The sequence below is a fragment of the Marmota flaviventris genome, chromosome 2, assembly GCF_047511675.1.
Source record: "Marmota flaviventris isolate mMarFla1 chromosome 2, mMarFla1.hap1, whole genome shotgun sequence".
Classification (NCBI taxonomy): Eukaryota; Metazoa; Chordata; class Mammalia; order Rodentia; family Sciuridae; genus Marmota; species Marmota flaviventris.
The window spans coordinates 101,623,210-101,641,537 of record NC_092499.1 but is presented as its reverse complement, the minus strand read 5'-3'; the positions used below and the strand labels follow the sequence as shown (position 1 = coordinate 101,641,537).

At 31.3% G+C, this 18,328-nt stretch overlaps 1 protein-coding gene across 2 annotated transcripts in view; it reads right to left on the bottom strand.

Annotated features, from left to right (window-relative positions):
- Unc13c (unc-13 homolog C) overlaps window positions 1–18,328 on the bottom strand; it is a 562,417-nt gene that overhangs the window by 206,333 nt on the left and 337,756 nt on the right. For both annotated transcript variants that reach the window (XM_027925904.2, XM_071607322.1), the window contains one exon: window positions 14,178–14,311. In XM_027925904.2, the coding sequence (XP_027781705.2) occupies window positions 14,178–14,311 (134 nt within the window). The remainder of the gene's footprint in view (window positions 1–14,177; window positions 14,312–18,328) is intronic.

The following is an 18,328-nucleotide window of genomic DNA, read 5'->3' as shown; positions in this document are numbered from 1 at the left end:
CCATTTGTTCAACATCCCTATAACAAGTAGCTATTATCCAAAAGTCCAGCAAGTGCTGAGGGCCAATTACTTGCTACTAAATAAAACAGACAGGGTCTTTGGTTCTCTGAAGCTTACAATCTAATAGGACCAGAAATTTTAAAAAAATAAGTATGCACCCAAAATTAAAAAGTGGGATACGTGCTATGAAAGAAAATACAGGGTGAAAGGATACGAAAATTTGTGGGAAGCAGTGGTTTTAATATAAAGTTTTAGTAAAACAGTAACTATCACGATTGGTTCTCACCAGAAGTGGCAGCAGTTACACTGAGAATGATTCCTGTGACCTCTACAGAAATGGCCAGCAGTAAGAATAATTTTGGCAACAAGAGATTTTGAAGCTTTGTTTATCAGGCACCAGTAGGGATAGGAAATTTGGAGTATGCTGTAAGTGATGTTGCCCACAGTGATATCAAAGGGGATCAGCAAAAGACCTAGAATAGGAGCATGGAGAATAGAAAAGGAGAATGAAGAATGTCCAAGGTAACCGAGGGACACTGAGGGGACAGCCCAGAGAGCACAAGCTACAAGAGCCAAAGATATTCTACGAGGCTGCTTTTGCATTCTGTTTTTTACCCTTGAGTGGATGTGATACTAAGAAACATGGTTGACAACTGAAAAGGATATAATATAGCAGTAAGTGGAAACTACTGAAAAAGATAAAGCCAAAAATATAAGATGCAGAAGAACATACTGGTATGGGCATTCACAGAAGTTAGTTGAAGAAAGTGAGATTTGTGTGGATTTTTGAAGAAGGATAAATAAAATTAACTGTGCAACCAATTAATGACTGTAATTATTATATGAAAAGACTCTCCATGTGACTTCTAAAATATTTTTTTCTTTAATCTAGAAGATTCCACGGAATAATTTTAAAACAGAACCTAAAAATAAGAAGTTAGTCTCAGGGTTTTCTCAGTTACATAAGCACCATCAAGTTTGATTTTTATTCTTGAAAAACTGTGGTTAAAAGTTCTCATATCTGCTGTTAAATCCTTAAAAGGGCAAAACCTAAACCAAAAATCAAAACACCACTTAAAATAAAAACAACACTCTGGAAAAATACACACAGTCCTTAAAAAAAGTAATGGGATCATAATATTCATGTGAAAAGAACTGTTACAAGTCTATAGGAAGAAGATGAGTGTTTAAAAAGTGGCTGATGAGATGAATGGGTAATTAAAAAAGAAAAAACCCATAAAAACCTAATAAACATAGGAAAAGAGATGTTTACCTACTCTAATATCAGACATTTCAATGAAATGACAGTGAAAAATATTTACTTATCTAACTAAAAGCCATTAAAAAAAAAACCCTGATGAACATTTAGGCCTTTTTTAAAATTTATTTTTTAGGTGTAGATGGACACAACATAATGCCTTTATTTTTATGTGGTGCTGAGGATCGAACCCAGGTCCCGCCCGTGCTAGGCGAGTGCTCTACTGCTGAGCCACAATCCCAGCCCAATTAGGCCGTTTTTGAACCTGATTTTCTCATAGGTATCTGATGATTCTCCATAGGCCTCCAGTTCTTGTACCATACCCTCTATGAATTTAAATTTCAAGATGTAATTTTTGCTAAATACACTTTAATAGAGAAAAAAATTTTCATGTCTGAGATATCTGGGTGCATTTGGAAATATTTCTCTTTCTAACATAGTTTAATAAAAGGCATCATCACTATTTATCCTGTGAATGTAGATAACCTTGTCATCATCAACCTCTGCCACACTCCACAGTGTCTCTTCCTTCTACTCTCCTGTGGATTCTTCTTTGGCATGCCTATGGCATTTGCCTCTGTCTTTCTATTAATACTCTCACATCCCTAACTCCAGATATTGTTCTTACCTACCTCAAGAATTGCCTCAGACTGTTAGTTCATCTCTTGGCCTCCATGTCTTCTATTTCCCATATATGGAACCCTCTATACTACCACCTAATTCACCATTTATAAACAAAGACCATAATATTTCAAACCATCTTGAAAAAACCATCAATTGCTTATAACATTTCTTAACATGACTATCTTGGCTCCTGGCCATCTGATTCCAAATCTCACTTCTTTCATCTCCATTCTCCAACTAACCGTGGTCTAATTTTCCACATTACTTACTGTTTATTGATATATTTGATGTTGATATCTTCTGGTCATTTCCCCCTTCCTATTTTCTCTCCTCTTTTATTTCTATATAATCTTAAATACTATTTCTCTCTTCAAAACACAGCCCAGGTATCACCTCCCTCTAAAGTTGTCTGAAGTACTCAAAGAGGATTAACAATGATTAAATTACTGGCACAGATAAGGAAATCGAAAAGTGCATAGTCACTATAAACTGGATCATAACTCACTGAATATTAAATTTGTGACAGTGTATTACATATTATGTAAATTTATAATTTACTCTTGGCACAGGATTTAACTTACCTAGCAGGATTTTATTGATGTTTGCTTAAAGTTTAGAACAGATCAAAATTATATTTTTTTTCTTTAGCCATTTTTCCCTAGAATTATAAAATATTTCTTTTGATAGGGCTCAGAATATTCTACCCCAAAATATGACACCTTCAAATACTGAATATTTTAAGTTGAAGCAATTTGAGAAATGGCATGTGCAGGGAAGACTTTTGGATTTTCCCCTGAAGCAAGTCTGCAGGTCTTCCCTCACATGAAAGGTGAGAGGAGCCATCCCTATACCCAGAGGAAAGGAGCCTCCTTATCTTTGAGGACACAGGGAGTCCAAAAGGAATCTGAGTGAACAGGTCTTCCTGTTTTCCCCAGTGAATACACTTATCTCATACTTACTGTATTTTTTTTTTCCTGAAACAGCTGTTCTCAGTTGTACTCTTCATCAAATCTAGCACAAAATCACTCAGATTTAACCAATTCTTGGCTCTTCATGTTCTTATAAAAGCTCCTATGACTCATAAAACTGACAGTAAATAAGTCTTTATGCTTTTCTTTTGTTAATCTGTCTTTTGTTATTGGGACCTTGGCTAAGAACTAAGAAAATTAGAAGGAAAAGATATTTTCCTTTCCCTGAACTTCTTTCACCCTAGTGTCCTTGCACCACCAACATTTTATATGTATATTTTATATATATTACATATATAATTTAAGTATTATTTTATATACATACATATGCACACTCATAGATATAAGAATATATACACACATATGTTTCCACTCCAAATAGTTTAAGTAACCCCAAAAGCCAGAGCATAACCTGGTAATATTTACAAATTTTATAATTTTATAATACAAATATTTTATAATGCTGAATATTTTAAGTTGAAGCAATTTGAGAAATGGCATGTGCAGGGAAGACTTTTGGATTTTCCAAATAAACACATGAATATATGTTGGTTTTTAAAACCAAGTTTCCAAAATAATACCTTTACTCCATTCCATCTATGGAAAAAATGGAGAAAAAAATCAAAATTGTGAACAAAATACAACAGATCAAAAATAAAAGAAAATTGTTGCTTGAAGAGGAAAGACATCCTATTTTTCTCTCAATATATATTTTGTCAAGTACCCAGTAAACTGCTAGTTAGGCTTTAAGTTTCCAATATTTTTTTTAACTTTTTAAAAATAAATTTATTTATTTATTTATTTTTTATGTGGTGCTGAGGATTGAACCCAGTACCTTACACTTTCAAGGCAAGTACTTCACCACTGAGCTATAGCCCCAGCCCTAAGTTTCCAATTTTTAAGAGACAAAAAAAATTATATTTTCATAATAGTGTTTTTTGCACTGTATTCGAATTTTCTTCATAGATTTGTAAATATGTGGCTTCAGTTTGGCACCAAAATTTATGTGCTTAATTTATGCTTCATTCCCAGTTCCAAAGCATGATTTTAAAAGCAAAGTTGTTTTCCTCCAACACCCTCCATTGTTGTTTACTGTTGCCTTTTCTTTGGGTAGCTAAGAAGTCTACACCATCTACATATTTATGCTAGGGGATAATTTTCCATAATTTAACACATTTCCGGCTATTTCTTCTATATAATCCACAGCAGTAAGAGCCTGAGGCTAAACCTCAATGAAGTTCAGAAGACAGAGATCTGATTTTCCCTCTCCTACCTACCTAATTTACACAATAGAGCAGTTAGCAGTCTTTTTAAATATTAATTATCTCTTCCGCAAATGGGATGATAATAATTGTATTATTATTATTATTATTATTATTAGTTTTACATGCTGTTATTTGAATTAAATGAGATTTTTATAGGTAAACATTTTGTATACTCACTACCACATAATGAACATTCAATAAATTTTTGCTGCTGTTGATAATAAAATTCTAATTATAAGTGAGATATAAAGGAAAGTATTATTCAGATTCCATTGATTTCTAATGGAAAAATAATTATCACACAAAATGAATGGAAGTTTATATTTGTGTTTTCTAGTTTTTAGTCACCAGGAAAAAAATGTTAATAGAATTAATAGCAATAAACTTGATTGCAGAGGAAAAAAAAAATTTATGTACTCACAGGAGTAAACTAGTTTTATAGCTTAAGAAATCCTAACTGACACACTAGCAGTTCATATACTAATCAGAAATAAATTCCAAACTGTAATAGAAGAAGAACTGAAAAACCTATTAACTTTCTGCAACCATTTCCTGTTTGCTACTCAGAGGAATAATATATATTTAAAAGTTTAACAAGTATACATAAAATGGTATATTAATACTACTATTCCATTAAAATGTATGCATATATATTCATGTGTTTATCTTTCTCATATTGAAGTAGGATAGAAGAAAGGATAAAAGATAGGTAGAAATGAGACAAAAAGAAGAAAGAGGAAACTAAAACTTTAATCTGAAAGTCTTGTGTTGAAGTTTCTCATGTTTTTCTCACAAGGCCAGTATTTCTCCCAGGCCTATTACTACCAAACTCGAGAAATCTGTTTATCTTAATGTGACTACAAATTCACTCACTTATGAAAATTGCTTTCTGTTCTGTTAATGAGCCTACACAATGCACTAACACATTCACTTTTAGAAAGGCTGAACAAAAGGTAATGTAATGTTCTTTTTTCCTTTTTTTTAAAGGTAAGCTATTTTAAGAACCTATAATATAGGTACATTCACAATGTTACCTATGAACCAGGTAGAGAGGACAACATAGACCTAAGAATCCAGAGACCGGCTGAACATAATAAAATATCTTGTGTCATCAGGTTGATTCCATCCCCACATATCTCCCTATGTCCACCCCTTCTTACAAGTTTTCTTTAAAAGAAAAGCCTGTGATCACCAAAACATTACTTCACACTCTTCAGATAGCTGGTATTCTGCTTGGAGAATGTAGATTTTCACCTTTTACTTTCTGATAGGGCTCCTCTGATAAAACCTGGTGCATTCTTAAATTCTTTTCTGTCTTAAGAGCTTGCAAGGTCCAGGTAGAGATATCCTCTGCCTAGGGACCTCCTTGAACCCCTTTCCGGTACAACACTAATCTGAATTTGTTACATTTTCTATATACAAATTAAACTCTCTAATGTAAAGTCCACTTCTTCATTCTTCATGCAGTCAGCTTAACTTAACCTATAATTTATCAAGAGGCGGTTTAATGAAATAACTGATCCATTCTACCATTATAAGAATATCTCCTGTTTTTAATTTGCAGCAATTAATACAAAGTATAAATATTTTAAACCTTGAGTCTTATGAGATTCAACAATTTAATAAACCAATTTATTATCTTGCAAATCTCTTAGTGAAATAAGGAAAACATAATCTACTGCTGCCAAACTTGATCATTCTGATTCATTAGTCACAACAGATAAAATTAGAATCCATTAAATGTGAAGTATTATTGTGATGTGCAAAGATGTCTTTGAAGAAGTATGTTCATTGTAATAAATGAGTAAGCAATGGCTCTGTGCTAATGCCTCTGTGCTACACAACGGAAACTTTATGATAGCTAGAACTCAGGAGACATTTAGTTTGTTGTGCTCTTTCAGCTTATTGTTTTACAAAGGTTCTGTTAGGATGTTCTGCATTTAAGAACACTTGACATACATGAATGCAACTAACTGTCATTATCATAAACAGAACAACTGAGAAGGACAAATTTTATTGAACAGGACTTTATTGATTTATTATAAACTACTCTTATAAGTGAAAGGTGTATTAAAGAGAAACTGAAACCATAACACTGCATTTAAAGCTGAAAATCAGGTTATAGATTGGTAAGTGAGCTCATCTAATTGATAACTTCCTATATTGACAAGTTTTCCTTTTGTAGTTAGGTTTTCTCTTTTTATAAAATCAGTCAATTGCAAATGCTATTTAAAACCAATCACCCTTTTATCTTTTTGTTTTCCCTTTATTTGCATTTATGACTTAAGGTATTATTTTAATGAACTTGAATCTTCAAGCACATACTTAATTTTAATGTGAAAAATAAAATTGGGGATGAATTTAGTTTAACTACTGAGATTAACATTGTATAAAACAACAGAAATGCCTTCCAGAAATGGGAAAGGGGGTGGAGATGGACAAGGACAGCCTAAATAACTGGTTATTTATTCCTGTGATAACACATTTCTTACTTTTTTTCTATTAGTTTACATTCTATTGAAACTGGTGCCATTTAACTTTTTGTAAGTAGTTGTGTTGCAAATAATCATAACCAGATCCAGATTAATCATTAAAACATCAGAAGATGTTTGGGTTGGACTAAAGGATTGATGTCCATCATCTTACTCCTGGAATCATTTTCCTTATAATCAATATCTTTGTTAATTCAAAGGGTTGTTTAGATTCTGAATCTGCCTCTTACTAGATATGTGGTCTTGAGAAAGAAAGTCATTTAATCACCTCTGTGCTTCAGATTCAGCATCTGAAAGTAGGAGAAAATGATGGTACCGATGTTATGAGAATTAAATTATGTAAACTACGAAAATGCTTAGTGCAATGCCTGATCCCATTCAATTTTCATAGTTCCCTATATGAAGATGATGATGTATGTAACATATATCTACTTGTATCAAAATTTTCTAGCAAGCAAATCAAAACCTTAAAAAAAAATCCAGGATCAACTTGTTTGTTCCTCTGTGATGTGTAATTAGGGAAGTGAAAAATTGGAAATTTCATAAAGAGTTTAATTCTTGTTCTTTTCATATGATGTATTGTTTGGGTAATTTGCAGAGAAACAATTGATCTACTTTTAAATGGCTATAATTTACATGAGTCAAAACTTTCAAAATTGGTTATGTTTTCTTTTATACTGTAATGTCAAAAAAATCTTTTTGGCACAAATGTTTGAATTTTTTTGGCTATCCTTTTCCCTCAGTTGAGTCCTGATTGCAACAAGTCAAATATAAAAAGGCATTTTTAACAAGAATCAGGGACATTTGATTACCAATTAGGAAATAGTTCCATGGGGCATTTAACTGTGGAATAGGGATTACCCAATACCAACTTTATTATTATCACTTGTGATCTGATATTGGGACGTCCAAAAAATTAGCTATGATTTTTAGAAATAAATTCTGAAGCATGAAGGAATTAAATAAAATGTGCCTTGAGTTTTGTTTAAATATTTCAGAGAAAACAAAAATCGAGTATATTTGAAAAAGTTGAGAAAATTTGGTAACTATTGAATTTAAGAGATTGATATATGATGTTGTATTGTACATTTCCCTGTACTTTTTAATATGATGAACACTTTTATAACACTTTAATATAAAAAATAATTTAGGAAAGGTAGCAGAATACAACAGTTACTAATATGGCATTATGTAAAAATGTGGATGTGTAACAGATGTGATTCTGCAATCTGTATTTGGGGTAAAAATGGGAGTTCATAACCCACTTGAATCTAATGTATGAAATATGATATGTCAAGAGCTTTGTAATGTTTTGAACAACCAATAAAAAATAAATAAGAAATAATAATTTAGAAAAGCCATAGGGCAAAAAAAGAAATCAACAGCTTTACTACTTTGAACATTATTTCCAGAACAAAAAGAACAAGATAAAAGTCCCTGATCAAAGTAATTTATACCCAATCTCCCTCACCACAACAAATGAAATACATTACCTTTTAAAATATACAATTTGAGAATCATGTATCTTATGGGTTTTCCCATAACCCCAATGAAATAAAAACAGCATACTTCTTTGCAAATGAAATGGTAAATTTTTAAAAATTTGTCCATTTTCTACTCAACACATTGGATACTATGATATATATTTTTAATGCAGAGTAAAAATAAGCTGCAATTTCAGTGTATGTATACTTTTGAAGAAAGCTAAAAGAAAACCAAAGATAATACAATCACAGTAAAGGGATAACTTTTTGTAAGTAGTTGTGTTACAAATAGAAGGGATGAAATATGTTTTGGCTTTTATTTTGATAAGCATTATAAAAACGAAGGAAAAATAATAACATCTTAAATGAAATAAGAGTAAAATTTTATGAGTATATACAAAGAAATATTATTTCTTTAGGTATATACAGTAAACTTCCCTTATATATTTAATTGACATCAATCTAAAACAATTTCATATCTAAGTATACAATTGCTTCCTGCATATAACACTTAAATATCACATAGGTAATTGAATCTCTATAATTTTCTTATATTGATATGTCCTTCTGTATTCATTACCTTAAAAAATGTATGTCTATAAATATAGCAAGCACTTCATTATTTTCTACCTTCTTCCTTAACATTCCCATCAATGTAGTAAAAAAATATTACTTGATTTATCTTCTTAATACTTCATAAACTTGATCCAAATACTCCATCGTTATGTACAAGGCCCTCATATTTTTTCAATGGTTTTTCAATGGGTTTCTGCTGTAACTACTTAATAGTTATCTCCACTAACAAAGACAGTAATAAAGAAAACAAATAAATCTAATAGCAAAAATAATTAAGAAATTTAATAAAACCCAAAACTGTTTTTTCTAAAAATATCAACAAAATCCATGTCTACACAGTTGAACAAGAAAAAGAGAGAAGATATAAAATATCAATATTAAGGATGAGACAGAGGAAAGCATTTCAGATTTTATAGACAAGAAGAAGATAATAATAGAATGTCATGAGCAATTATATGATAGGAAATTTGAAGACTAAAATGTAGTGAAAATAATCATTTGAAAGACACAAATTGCAAAATCTTAATGAAGAACAAATGAGTAATCTGATTATCCCTACATCTAATAAAGAAATTGTAGTTTTAGTCTAAAAAACCTCTACAAAGAAAACTTTAGTCCCAGATGACATTCCTGGTAAATCCTACAAAATCTCAAAAAACAAATTTTCAATTTTATAAATACTTTTCTGGAAAATAATCAAAACAAAGACAATACTTTCCAACTCATTATATGAAGCCATAATTATATTGATATAAACATCATAAAAAGATATTATAAGCAAAGATGGGAGTATAGCTTATGGGTAGAGCACTTGCCCAGCATGTATGAGGACTTGGTTGGATACCAAGCATGGGGCAGAGGATATAAAAAAAAAAACACACTAATATCTTCATAAAAATAGAAGCAAAAATTGAATCTGATATATAAGAAGGATTACATATCAAGATTATGGGAAATACATCCCAGAAACGTAAGCTCAGTTTAAATTTAAAAATCAGTTAAGTACAATTCGTCATGCTAGTAGACTTGAATAAAAAATTATATAATTATTCTAATATAAGTAGAAATGATATTTGAGAAAATAAAATAGCTATTCATAATAAAAACTCTCAGAATAATAGGAATAGGACTAAACTTCATCAATTTCATAAAGAATATCTGTAAAAATCCCTCAGTTAACATCATATATATTGGTGAAAGATTCCAAGCTTTCCCCATAAGATTGGAATTACAACAAGGATATTTTATCTGCTCTTACTAGTTTTAGTCAATACCGTACTAGAGATATTATTGTACTAGAGAAATAAGGCAAGAAAAATAACAAATGACATCCATATTGGAAAGAAATGAGTTGGGCTATCTTTATTGTTGACAAGATCATTAGAAATCTACAAAAATAGAAGTAAATTTAGAAAGGCTGACAATGGCCTTTCTAAATTTAGAGGAATACATAAAATAACTGTATTTTACCAACAAAGAGAATTGAAGGAAAATATATAATTTTCAATAGCAATCAAGATATATTTTAAAAGATTTGGAAAAAAAATTTGCAAAACCTATTCACTAAGAATGACAAACTTTGCCTTGAGAAATGAAAGACCTTAATGAATGGAGATATATACTCTGCTTATAGACCATAAGAACTGATCTGTTTATGGTTTCAGTTTTCCCCAAATTGATTCATATATTCAACATAATTACAATCAAAAGTTCAACAGGCATTTTTCTTTCAGAAATTCACAAATTCAAAATTTAAGTGGAACTGCAAAGGAACTAGATTAATGAAACAGCTTTTTAAAATACAAAGTTGACAAGCTTATGATATTTGAGAATATGTCATAAAACCACCTTTACCAAGAAGAGTGGTACTAATGTAATGATTATATATATATATATATATATATATATATATATAGACACACACACACAAACACACACACACACAGAACAGAATAGAAAGAACAGAATTAGACGCTTATGTATATAGTCAATTGCTTTTTGACAAAGGTGCCAAAACAATTCAATTAAGAAAGGATAATTTTACAACAAGTGGAGCTGAAAATTTTAGATAAATATATACAAGCAAACCAATGAACCTTAAAATCTCTTGTCACACATGTATAAATAAGTTAACTGGAAATGAATGATAGATCTCAATGTGAGATATCTAGAATAAAACCGTGATGTTGCAAGTTGATCCTGGGTGTTGCAAGAATTTCTTAAATAGCATATGAAAAGCCTGAACGATAAAATAATCTGGTCAATAAATTTGATTACTCAAATCAGAATTAAAAAAAAAACACACAAAACCTTTGCTCTTTAAAAGATACTAAAAGATACTAATTAAAAATGACAAAGAAAGTTACAAACTAGGACAATATATTATAAAATTTTTGTCTGATAACAGACCTTCATCTAGAATACATAAATCAGTAAAACAATACAATAACAAGGAAACACTCCAATTTGGAAATGGGAAAATGATGTGAACACAAACCATCAAAAATATGAATTGCAAATAAATACATGAAAAGAAGGTCTACTACATTAGGATTCAAGAAATTTGAAATACTGCTATAAAATTTTTTAAAAGGGTAAAATTAGAAGACTAATAGTCCCAAGTATTAGAAAGGTACAGTCACTTTGGAAAATGATCAAACAGAAATGAAATATGTTTATAGAAGACAATAAACAAATATCCACAACAACTTCATCTTAAAAAAAATCCAAACAATGATTAACAGATGAATAGATAAATATATTGTGGTATAGTCATACAATAGAATATTACTCAAAAAGAAAAACTCAAAACAACATGAATGAGTCTTGAAATAGTTAAATTGAAGTAAAGAAGACAGATCTGAGAGTGCATGTAATAATAACATTTCCAAACTAATTTATAGCATCAGAAAGCAAATGAGTGACTGCCTGGGGACAGTGGAGGGGCTGGGTAGTGCCCTACTACCCAGCCCCTCCACTGGCACATGGGAACTTACTAAAGAGAGATATTTCTTCATTATCTCAATAGGGACTATGGTTTTGTGGCTAAATGCGTATATCAAAACTAATCAAATTACATGCTTTAAAATGTGCAGTTTTATTATATTTAATAGTAGCTTGATAAACCAGTTAGAGAGAGAAAACCTATATCTAATTCTGAAATATTCTGACTAATATTTTTCAGTGTCAGTGAAATTTGTATAAGCCTCTAGAAAGCAACCTCATAAAAAAAGTTTAAAATTGAGAGAATGTTGCTTAAATAATGAATCAATTAATCAATCAATAAAGCAAAAACAGAGAAAATAGATATTGACTCACACACAAGGATTTACTTTATTCATTCATTCAATAAGTATATATGCCTGAATATATATAGTGATCAAAATAGAAGAAATCCTTTTCTTCATGTTTACATTCTACAATTACTATAAACATTATATAATATAAACTAACAAAAGCTTTCAATTATTTCTCAGTCATAAAAGCAATAAAAAATTCACTCAATAAATTATTTATATCAATAATCCTAGATTACACAGAAGGAGATTTTAAAATGTCCTGTATTTTTTAATCATTTACTAGCCATGTCTTCCAAAATAAAACCCAAACCTGTTTTAGCTTGACATATCTTTCACAAATTGGTTTGGGCCTCATCTATTAGTACACACAGGGCACATGAGAGACTTTTCATAAATATTGCAGACTTCAGTGCTATTGCAGATTTTCTGACTCCAAATTTAGGAGAGGGCTCAGAATCTGCAAAGTCAACTTGTAGCTCCTGTGATCCAGACCTGTGGTCTGTATTTCTTACTCTGTGAAACACAGCCCAAGTAGCCAATGGGATGAGTAATGAAACTTGATGTGACGATGCATTATGTAATTAAAGCAGATGTGAACAAAAATTTCATCAAATTATACAAATGCTATATTGGCCACCAAGACCACATCTCAATATCCACTTGAGTTCACTGTAAGGCATTAATTAAAATGAGTAAGAAACAAAATTGAATGATCTCAGTTACGCAAAAAAGCTTTAGAATATCCTTAAAATCTGAACAAATACAATCATATCACTTTTATATGTTTTATGTTATATAACTTTTATATTATGATCGAATCAAATATAATCAAGTAACTTAAATTGTATTTCTCAGAAAATGTTTGTTTTTACATTATTGGTCTCCCAATCTTTAGAAAAACCGGTTACTCTGTCCTCAAGAAAGATCCAAAGAATGAATGAGAAAGTAAATCTATTCCAAGAAACTGGCAGATATCAAGCAGACAAAATACTTCCCAGGACCCATGATGTGAAAAGGACATGCCTTGAATTAAGAGAGGTCACCTAGTCCTAACAAAGGAGAATAAAATAGTGAGGTTTCTACAGGTGGTGGTCAGGAGACATTGTGACTAGCAGGAAGCAAACGTGGGTACAAGGATTAGGTCTGGAGAAAAGTGGTAAAAAAGTGAAAAGATAAATGGGAAGCTGTAGTGGTTGCAGACATAAGATAGGACATATCCTCCACAATTAGGAGGAAACTGAGGCAGGAGATAATGGATGATTGAGAGGCAGAAAGGGTGAAAATTGGGATACTTTATTCCTCCTGCAATTGGAATTTTAATTTAATCCATCAAAACTTTTAACTCTATAAAACTGGTTCTCTGTTGAGCTACTTCATTGTTCTACTTCATAGTTTGCCTACTTCTACTGTCCTAGCTGCCCACATCATTTCATGTCTTACCAACTAACTACTCCAGTTAACACAACTGTGAGTTCCTGGTTTGTAGTCTGTTACTTTTCACCTTCAATATGTGTAACATTAAATGAAATTGGATCTTGGAAATTATCTAGTAGTATGTCTTTATTTCACATAGAAGAAAACCGAGACCCAGGAAAATTAGAGAATTTGCCAAAGGTCTCATAGATAGTGGCATTTTGAGAATATGATTATTTTAAACTTATAGAATAGTCATGAATTTAACCTATCTACCCTATCTTGAGGAATAGAACCACAGGTCATAGGTTGCAAAAGCGGACTTGTTCTACTAAATATTGCATTAACTTTATTAAATCCAACATGCATAACTACTTTGGAGGCATTTTTTTTGGCCAAGGTCTTTATTATTAAAAGCCACAGTGGAATATGTTTAATACTAGCACTATAACATTTTTTTTTTTATTTGGGGAAGCAGAGTACTTTTTATCTTTGGAAATAATGGAATGGTTATGAAAAGAACCACAGGAAAGAGGGAACTTTTCTAGATGAAATAAAAATAAAGTCTTGAGAAATATGTCTCCATGTCCAAACAACCATACTCGACAAGGTTGAAACTGAAAAATTCATAGTATTGCTGAATTGATATTTACTGATAAAAATAGAAAAATACTGTTTTTTGAAGCTTAATTTAAGAAAAGTTTTTTACTGGCATCATAATACAGGCTGTGCATAAAATGTACATTTTTTAACTTTAGTGGAATGAAACCCATTCATTTCTAAAAACAGAATACTTACTGATTTAGCACTGGTGTGTAGGCGGTTTTATCCTCATCAATGATGGTGACCATCAATGTAATCAGTTGGGGCCAAAAATCCAAATTCTTGGTGGTGGGTCCCTGATCTTCCCGAGGAATGTCCTGTTTCTTATTCTGCTCACAAGGTACACAACATGCAAAAGAAAAGGTTAAATGGGATGATTTTAGATGTCACCGTCAAATAGGAGGATCAGATAAAAATGTTATGAGAAACTCTTAAATCATCTGAGACAAAGCTGTTAAACTCATGTTTCCTTTCTTCCTTGAATGGCATTCCACAGGATAAATTCAGAGAGGCAACGCCTGTATTTCTAATCATTCCTTTGTTTTGTTTTACCTTACAGTGCTCTTTTATTTGGATATAGAATAAATGTTTCTTTTCCTTCTACTGCAATTTATGCCTACAGAGTATTGCAGAAATTATCCTCTCAGTGTGGCTTCTTTCACAAATAGAGATTGAGCTTCGTGTATGTAAAGATGGGTGTGTTTATGAATGTGTGTGTTTGTGTGTGTGTGTGTGTATGTGTAACTTATGTGTAAATGTTTTAGCCAAAGTCACAAAGTGTGCAGAATTCAAAACTGCCTCATTACAAAATCATACTGTGAAATTTTACAGTGTTATATAAACTGTCTGGAATTTCTCCTGTATGCCCACAAATTTATTCAATTAACTAAAATTTTGTAAATCTATCATCTTCTCTTTTCCTGTTTATTTAAATAATCTTTGAATGCTCAATTTACTACACTTTCTGAATTTTTTTAACCCTCACCTCTTAAAAGGAGAGTGTGGCCTGGAATGATCTGAATTTACTTCAACCTATATACTTCTTTTCAACATATAGATAAGTTATTCTGGTTATTTATTTTGGTGGGTATTCATACAGCAATTTCTTCATATATACTTTTAAAATTAGGTGAAAAAATATAGGCAGAGGTAATTTCCACTCAAGTATGCAAATAAGTGTGGAACATATGGCTTATATGACTATTTTTGCTAAATCATCTACAAGATTATAGGTCTAGGATATCTGAAAACTTCAATTTGTGGCTCAGGAAACACAAAAACTCTGATGAAAATGGTATATTCAGTTTTACATGGCCCAATCTATTGTCATATTTAATTGCTATTTCTTTTGCCATGATTAAATCAGCCACCTGTGCTGAATGGTTGTATATGTATATCTTCCAATGTCAGCCAAGACATATACATGGATAACCTGTCACCCTATTATTGTTCTCAGTTGAGCTAAAATATGGCCCCATAGTTCATTCACTTATTACTAGAGACCTGTACACACAGACTTTAGGGATACATATTATCTTAGGGTAGTTCCAAAAGCTATCTATTTAACTTTATGTTGAAAACGTAAAGGATGTTAAAACTTGTAGAGCTAAATGGTCAAAAAATTAGTGATTCACATAAATTACTTCAAATAGCCAGAACAAACTATAAGCAATCTTCAGAATCTAAAGAATATCTCTCTCTCTCTCTCTCTCTCTCTCTCTCTCTCTCTATATATATATATATATATATATATATATATATATATATATATATATATATATATATCTGGTCCCTGAGAACCATTTGAAACTCCTTGTTGGCAGACTTTCTCCTTCAATACCTGAGGTATATCAAATCCTGTCAGTGGATCCTTAGGAAGAACAAGGCAGGCTTACAAATATCCGGCTTGTCTGATTTTTAAGTTAGATTTTTTAATTGAAATTTATTTTTGTTTTGTGAACAGAACTTTAGTATTGCCACAATAATGTAATTATTGACTCATTTTATTAAACACAATCTCTCTCTCTCTCTCTTTGGTGCATTTAGAAATTTGAACAACCTGGTGAGTTGTGAAGGCTGTAAATAAAATTAGTTCTGATGGCCACAGTGGGCTATATTAGGAGACCATCATTAATCACCATGATGTGTACATGGCTAAACAACATGTCTTACATATTTTAAGTAGTGTGATTAAATAAAAGGAAATTATTATAGATGATATGTCTAACATCACACTACTTATCATCAACTGCAAAGACTGATATGGAAAATGTAGAGACAGAGTAATTGAGTATGCATTAATTCTGAATTCCCTTAGGTGTCACATATTGTATTTCTATGACACCAGAGGATTAATAATGGTGCAATTTTTTGCATCAAATTCCATACATATTACATCAGAATAAACCAAACTGGATGCTGAATCATTAATTTTATACACAGCACACTGCAGCAGCATAAATCAGGCTTTCTCCATTTTAATAGACTGCATGTTTAAGAATATGAGATACAATCAGGTGTATTATAAAATTTACCGAGTTTATTAAGACTTAAATTTTCAAAGTAACTTATTGATATAGCCTAGAAGCCTACTAAATATTTTGCCTTATCATTGGAAAAATTAAGGTAATAGATGATAAGAAAATTTAGGAAAGTTAATAAGTATTCATATTTACTGAAATTCCTCTGTATTAATATTTATCATAATGAGAATACATAACCATAATAGACACTTTAATTACAACAAAAGTTTATAACATGTTCACAGAATATAGCTTATTAGATCAATTGAAGTTAAAGTGATTATTGTAATAGTGGCTAAAATTATTTTGTTGAAGAATTCTTATAATAAGAGATTTGAAAGAAAGTCTGTGAGGGTGCAATGGGGAGAGAATTTTTTGAAGCAGAATGTTGATAGGCTCTAGAATTGGCTGAAAAAAGCATCTAATGATTGTTTCCAAAGGATATTTCACTACTGAAAAGTATATGCAGACAAGCCGATAAGATGTACCCTACACTTTCATGATGCCAAATATGAAAATACAAGCTTATCCCATCAAGAGAAGACCAATATAGAGAACATGATAGGTAAAAAAAAGTATTTTAGTAACAGATGATGTCTTCACTTTAATGGGACTGTGAGAATTGGTATGAAATATTTCTGTCCATTTATTTAATAAGCATATAATCATGAAATACTTCCTCTTGGGAGTTGATTGGAAAATAGTTAAGGTGAAAGAAATGCAAAATGCATAATTTAAATGCAAAAACACATGTCAGGTGTGTATTTGAAGAATTACTAGTAAGAAGGATAAAAACAGCTTTTGACAAAGTGTGTTTCTCTAACTTTAGTTTTATTGGATGCTAGTATTTTTCTCTCTCTTCCTCATTAACACACACACACACACACACACACACTCACTCACACACCGAACACACACATAACCCATGCTCAAATAACTTAAGAAAACATTTGTTTAAACAAAGTTAGTTATTCCAAGACTTCTTGAATCCTTCAATAATCTATCATACATTGTAATTCTGTAAGACCATCTTTGTCAAACTTTGCTTTGTATAATCATTTCTTGGAAAGCCTGTTAACATAAATTGCTAGTCCCCACCCCACTCTCAAAGTTCTTGATCCAGATCTACCATGAAGTCTGAGAATCTGCATGTATAATCTACCTTTCAATTAATGCCTGTGTGGCTGGTCCAGGGATCAATACAAGAACTACTTCTCAAAGAGCTAGTACTAGAGTATTGTTTCTCAAGTGTATTTGAATGTGTTGAGGTCCTCCACTCTTACCTATTCCCAACTTTATCTTGCAAAACTTTCCACAAAATAAGTATTCTTCTGAACATACTTTGGGAAATGAAAGACTGGGGAGAGAAACTCAAGGGTAAAATCTTGAAGAAACTTGTGTCATGTCAAGGAGGTTTCATTTTAACCAAACTTGATAGGGACCATTAAATATGGGAGTACTTGGGTACATTTATGTTTTATATGACACGGCAGTAGCAGAAGTTTAATGGAAGCGAAGGGAAACATTTTGGAAAGAATTATTAAATAAAATTGGAAGAACAGGTGACTAGTTGGTAAGGAAAAAGAATTGAAGGAATCGAGTGGAGCTATCCAAAAGGTAATTAGGTAGGCAAGTCTGAAGTTTCAAAAGCATTCTGGACTGTTTCTGTAGAAAGAATTCCAGGAGGAATTCATGAAACTGCTAAAATTATGAAGTAAACAAGATTACTCAAAGAGAGAGAAGAGAACACACAGGCATGGAAAAAAAACTTTGGGGTAAAATCTTAAAATGAAAAAGAACAAAATTTTATAAAGGAGATGAATA